This window comes from Hordeum vulgare, chromosome 2H (assembly GCF_904849725.1).
Source record: "Hordeum vulgare subsp. vulgare chromosome 2H, MorexV3_pseudomolecules_assembly, whole genome shotgun sequence".
Classification (NCBI taxonomy): Eukaryota; Viridiplantae; Streptophyta; class Magnoliopsida; order Poales; family Poaceae; genus Hordeum; species Hordeum vulgare.
The window spans coordinates 563,938,389-563,944,345 of record NC_058519.1 but is presented as its reverse complement, the minus strand read 5'-3'; the positions used below and the strand labels follow the sequence as shown (position 1 = coordinate 563,944,345).

The 5,957-nt window shown below is 48.2% G+C and overlaps 1 protein-coding gene across 1 annotated transcript; it reads right to left on the bottom strand.

Moving 5' to 3' along the window:
* Window positions 1-953: 953 nt before the first annotated feature.
* Window positions 954-5,751, bottom strand: LOC123427284 (probable metal-nicotianamine transporter YSL12). Its single transcript, XM_045111291.1, has 6 exons — window positions 5,135-5,751; window positions 3,064-3,227; window positions 2,875-2,972; window positions 2,665-2,799; window positions 2,342-2,531; window positions 954-2,232 (listed from the first exon to the last, which is right to left on the bottom strand). Exons 1-6 carry the CDS (start codon window positions 5,610-5,612, stop codon window positions 1,129-1,131), a joined length of 2,169 nt encoding a protein of 722 aa, XP_044967226.1. The 5' UTR covers window positions 5,613-5,751; the 3' UTR covers window positions 954-1,128.
* Window positions 5,752-5,957: the final 206 nt, after the last annotated feature.

The following is a 5,957-nucleotide window of genomic DNA, read 5'->3' as shown; positions in this document are numbered from 1 at the left end:
TCATCCAAAATTCAGAAATCTTGATGTATGAGATCCTCTAGTGCTATCTAGAGAAGAAACTTGTTGTATCCCACATTTGATAATAGTGGAAGTGGATTTGGGTGGCTTCGGTCCGTGGTTTTTCCCCTCAAGTTGAGGGATTTTCCACGTAAAAAATCTGGTGTCTCTTTGTTGATGCTTGCTACTATCCAGAAAGTCACTCCTGCCACAAGATACTTGTAACATTTTTCCTCTCTTAATGGCATTGTGATCGCGTTGGGACGCGACCTAATGGATGAATGCGGTGAGAGAACAGAATGTCGATTTGTGCAACCATGGGCATACTCTTCCCAGAATGTCGTCAGCAATAGATCTAGCGTGCACGACAGACTTGTAAGGGGGCAAAACCTTAACAACCTCCCAAATATGCTCTTGAGGTGCATGAAGATCAAGAGTAATTCAATCACCGCCGCCATCATGTGTGCCATTTCGAGAGAGTATCAGGTGATACATGAGCTTAGGTGCTCCCGTGATACGAGCTTGCGCGAGATGGCAAAGCCCCCCCCCCCCCCCCCCCTCCCCTTTCCCTTTCACGCAAGTCCAGAAACTAGGTTTGTGACCCTTGGTTCTCAGATCCAACGGCTAGCGGGAGCCCGTGTGAAGCTCCTGCATCACCTGATATTTTTCCGTGCCTCCTCCTATGAGTCGCGTGGTGCGGAAAATATTTTGATGTGAGCCTCCATTTCTGTCTCGCGATTGTTCTTTCCAAGGAACTCAACCCCAACAGCTCCTGCTTGAGCATTCTCCGCATGTCAATTTCATCAGGCGAAAGTGTGTCCTAAATTCCATCGCCAAATCCAGCATACAGATGATTTCAATGGCCACCAAGATTTGCAAGCGTATGTTCCTAGTCCACCTACTGCTCCAACTAGTCAAAGCTTTGGCCGTTGCCCGCAACTTACCAAGCACAAACCTTAAAGCTTTCGTACATTAGCTACTATACAAATCACTGTACGTATCGTAACAAGGAGCCATATACAATCGTGATTATAGGACGATGATGGTGATACAGTACAGACCTTGTTCTTCCAACTAGGCAGGGAGGCCTTCCTTGTTTTCCCAAGGAAATGAGAACTCCCTCACAGCTAGCTAATTTCCTAGGTAGGCATCCACGTTGGCATTGACGGATCTGGACAGAAACTTCATGCAAATCGGCGGCTTCACCTTGGCAAGAGCGAGGATCGACTGCGGCAGCGTCCAAATGCCGTCGCCACAGATCAACCCCGAGGCGACCGCCGGCGCAAACGCGTCGGCCTTGGCCTTGTTCACCATCCCCCACACGAAGACGATGACGGTCCCGACGAACATGTCGATGGCGAAGTAGGAGCCGATGTAGAAGGGTATGGCCATGGCCATGGGCAGCGGGATGAACTTGGCGACCTTGGTCGGCACCAAGTCCCTGACGAGGTTGATGACGATGGCGCCGGCGAAGAAGACGTAGCAGAGCGTGAGGCAGTGCTTGGGGAGCGAGGAGAAGCCGTCGACGCCGAGTATGGCCATGTTGCGGTAGACGATGGCGTAGGGCGCCGGGTACTCGCTGCCGCTGATGCCGATGTTGTCGAAGGCCTTGTAGAAGAGCCAGAAGACGCATGGCGCGATGACGCAGCCCATGCCGGTGCCGATCACCTGGCTGATGAACATGGACCTGGGCGACGCCAGCGTGAGGTAGCCCGTCTTGAAGTCCTGCATGAGGTCGGCGGCCGTGGACACGATGCTCATCATGACGCCGCAGGCGGCGAGGCCGACGAGCACGCCGCCGTGCGAGGGGCCGGCCCACGCGCCGAAGATGAAGATGGCGAGCTTGCCGTAGGTGGACGCGAGGGACCAGTCCGTGAGGCCCGTCCCGTAGGCGTTGCAGAAGGCCAGCACGGGCGCGAAGACGTACGCCACCAGGATGTAGTACCACTTGAGGCCCGGGAAGAGCTGGGGCAGGGTGGCGATCGACACCGCGGCCACGGCGGCGTACCCCGCGTACGCGACCGATTTGGGGATCTGGTCCTTCATGAATTGCTCCGTGCGTCGTTGCTCGTCGAACGAGACGGGCTCGCCGGTTGCCATGGCGCCGCCCACGTCCGAGACCGGGATGGTGCTGTTCTTCTTCACCATCGTCGCAAAGGCGAGGCTTGTGCGGACAAGCACCTTGACGAAGTTGTACAGGCCGTCCCCGAGGATCATCGCGATGGATATGAACACCTACAGAGTAGTTGGGATTGGTTGCTTGATTAGTACTGGCATCAGTGGCACCGATCGGCCAGAAAAATTCAAATCAAAGATGATGAAATGTGCACGTAAAAATGTTTACCCTGTAACCTTGGAGGCCATGGAGACTGCTGTCTTTGAGGTCAGCCGAGTACCAGCTCCCTCTGTTGTTGTGTATCAATGGCCACATCACACCCCACGACAGGATGCCTCCCAGGAGAACAGACACGTTCACTATGTGCGGGCAGATCATCCCGACTCCAACATAGGTAGGAGAGAAATCGAAATAAAACCTGAAAATGTGAAATGTGAAGTTCAGTCTGGGCAATCAGCGCATTCTTGTGACCAGTTGGCTTCAAGCAAGTTTCAGACATTCAGACCAAGATAACGGTCAATGACATTCAGACCGTCGGTCATCTATCTCACCTGCTCTTGTAGGCTTGAAGGCCCAATGTAGGGAAGCTCTGAAACCCACAGCCATCTCCAGCAGTGTAGAACCACTGGAAAAATCCCCAGAGGAAACTGAACGAAAAGAACTTACCCAATGTCCTTACTTGCTTCCTGAAACACCATAAACCGTGTTGTCACTAACAGCTACCAAGGAGAATACTAGCACTGTGACATTCAGATAATTACTTTGCAAGCTTTGCACCCTCTGGCGTGTGGAAACCGTTGATAAGATAAGCCGTCGCAGTGCCACTTGGATAGGTCAACTTGTAGTCGACAATCATAATCTGAACCAGGAAGTGATTTGAGACGATTAGTAGATGGATATGCCGGGATGTTGTAAGAACGTAGAAATGCAGAAATAGGCTGAAGATTTACCTTTCTCAGGGGCACAAGAGCAAATAGCCCGACAAAACTGACGAGGAAGAGGAACCCTATCATCCACCCGATGTGGGGATTCTTGACATTCTGAGCATCGTTAGCCTCTGTTGCTTGGCTGGCGATGGTTCCGCTCATGGCGAACAGGTAATTGCCAAATCCACCTAGTCAATTAGAATGAGCCAGTGCAGTTAATATCACATTTCTCCATGTACGGAACCCGGATTATAGGCTGTCAAAGCCATCAAATGTTTTCAGGCAAAGTTTAGTTTTAAACAAGCATGAACGTCCCCTAGATTTATCTATACTTCCAAATATTCAAATTTGAAATTTAAAAGCCTCAGCCAAAAGTTATTGACATCGGTAATTAGTAACAGTCCAAGACACCATATTTCTTTCCGTAGACATCTCTATCCTTTCTTTTTCTTGTGGAAGTAGACATCTCTATCCAACTCTTCAGAAACTAGCAAGCGAGGCCGTATTATTTGAAATCTAGCCAAAGATTCCCGCAGGGAAAAAAAGGGGAAGGGTCTAATAAGATTGGAAAAAGGGACAGTTGTTGAAGTCAAGTCTACAGCGTCACATCCATGGGCCACATCCTATTAATTCTCTTCTATATTTCACACCATGCGTGTAGATATGGAGTCAAACCATCTAGATCACTATTTCAGCATGAGGTCATATGCAACTTGGCTGTCCCATACCGAGACCGCAATTACTACTGTGTTATAACGAAAATTTGCGTACGCAGTTAACCAGTCTATCAGCATACTAGTGAAAAGTCTTTTTTTTTACACGAACGAGGACCTCGACGATTGCCAAGGTCTAAGTTTGGTCACTTAACTTCAGTACCAGAAATTTGTAGTCTCTCTAGTGTCAAAACCATCAAGATTTTCCCCACAAAAGAATAAAATCAAGATTTGGTCCCTTGATCAAATAAAAGTTTTGATGACGACGTGGCAGATGTTCCACATGCCAGCCCGGTCATTACAAAAAAATGTCAAAAATCAAGAAAAAATGCAGAGGAAGTAAAATCAGAAAACCAAATTCATGAAAAAATCAAGTAAAGTTACTAAAGTTTGTAAAAAAAAAAATTGTAGCTATCAGAAATATTATGCAAAACCATGGAATTCTGTAAAGTTATCAAATATGTTGCTACGGTTCTTTTCTAAAAATGCCATTTAAAAAAACTATGTTGGAATATTCATGATTTTTCTAATGTTTTTGCAGTTTTCCTAATTTAATCCAAAGTTCCCCTCAAATTTTCTTGTGAATCTTTATTTAAAATGTAGTTTTAAAAACATTTGCCTAGAAATCTATTGTTACTTTATGTTTCCTATTTTTTTATCCGTTTTCACAATGTTTTCCCCTTCTGGAGTACTTAGTTGAATTTTATAATAGAAACTCCAATTTCCTTTTTTTGTCCATTTTTTATGCTGACTAGGCTACTAAGTGAGCACAAATTTATAGAGTATTGAAGTTGGGAGACCAAAATCTAAACTTTGGTGATAGTTGAGAGACAGAAATATTCATAATCCATAAACAATTGTTGATTGAGAAACAGAAACTCCTCTAACTGAGTGTTTTTTCTTTCTGTCTTAGGCCTGCTATTTTATTCCACATGAATTACTTTGTGTATTTTTCCTTTGCTCATGTAGCATGTTCGTATGCCAATGGTTTAACTCTAGTGCAGCTGTATCGGCGGATGCGACAATAAGAATCACTAATGTTTATTTTACTTTATCTTGAAAAATGTTTGTTTTCAATGGACAAGTAGGTGTCATCATGGACTCTTCTAATCACCCTAGTGTAGCAACTTCGGAGTTTAATTATAAGTCTACTAAACTTTGAGTGTGATCTCGCTTGATTGCGAAAGGATTAATAGGAGGCACTGATTAAAGCATCCCTAATAACTACCACTTGTTCTACATCGGAGAGCCGCAAGAACAGCACTAGATACAGCTCTGCTTCCCCTTCTTAGCGTTAAAGCAGAGCCCTGCTAATTCGTCAGTCAATCAAAAAGGAAAGAAGAAGAAAAAGAGCCGCAGGAGTTTGGACCTGAAGAGCTTACCGCTGAAGGCGATGTCGTAGGCGGCGACGACGCAGGTCTGGATGACGGTGTTCTCCTGCCTGGTGAAGGGCTGGCGGAGGAATCCCATCCTCTCGATGGCGGAGGTCCAGAGGCGGACGAAGAAGAAGCCGAGGAGGCCCGCGGAGACGTTGAGCGAGGGGATGATGCCGGTGGTGAGGTTGAGCTTCATCACGATGATGCTGAACATGATGGCCAGGAAGAAGCTGACCACGAAGGCGCGGAACGTCAGCTGCTCCCGCCACGTCGGCACCGGCTTGCCCTCGAACGCCCGCTCCACCGACGCCTCCGCGTCCTCCTCCTCCTCCTCCCCGGCCGGCGCTCCCCCTTTGATCTCGCCGCCGTCGGCGGCGGCGTCGTCGTCGGCTGCCTTGCCGGCGTTGTGGCGGTGGCGGAGCGTGCCGGCCTCCACCGCCGCCGACTCCTCGTCGCCGCCCGCTTCCGTGGTGTGCTGCGCCATTGGCCTTTGGAATGGACGCACCGCGTGCCGCTCCTCGTTTCAGGCCTGCGTGTGAGCGTGGCTGCTGTAGCTGTGCCGCTACGGTGGCAAGGGTTTGTATTTATCGAGGTTTGGAACCTATATGGAGCATAGGTAGTAGCGACGCACTGTGCGGATTGGATGCCATTTAAAGCATTGATTTTTCTGCTCTATACTACTCCACCTATCAGTAGTGGTAGGAGTAGTACTATACGTGGAGTTTCGTTAGACGTTGTTTTCCATTGTTATTAGCGGTGATGTGAATATTCATTCATCAGTTGGCGCCGGCTGAACGTCACGCTGTTCAAGTGGCAGTTGTTTAGCCGT

Coding starts and splice junctions, on each gene's coding strand:
- LOC123427284 (XM_045111291.1), bottom strand. CDS start 5,612: ATGGCGCAGCACACCACGGAAGCGGGCGGCGACGAGGAGTCGGCGGCG. Junction 3,228..5,134: donor CTACGACATCGCCTTCAGCG/GTAAGCTCTTCA, acceptor CTAATTGACTAG/GTGGATTTGGCAATTACCTG. Junction 2,973..3,063: donor CTCTTGTGCCCCTGAGAAAG/GTAAATCTTCAG, acceptor TTCCTGGTTCAG/ATTATGATTGTCGACTACAA.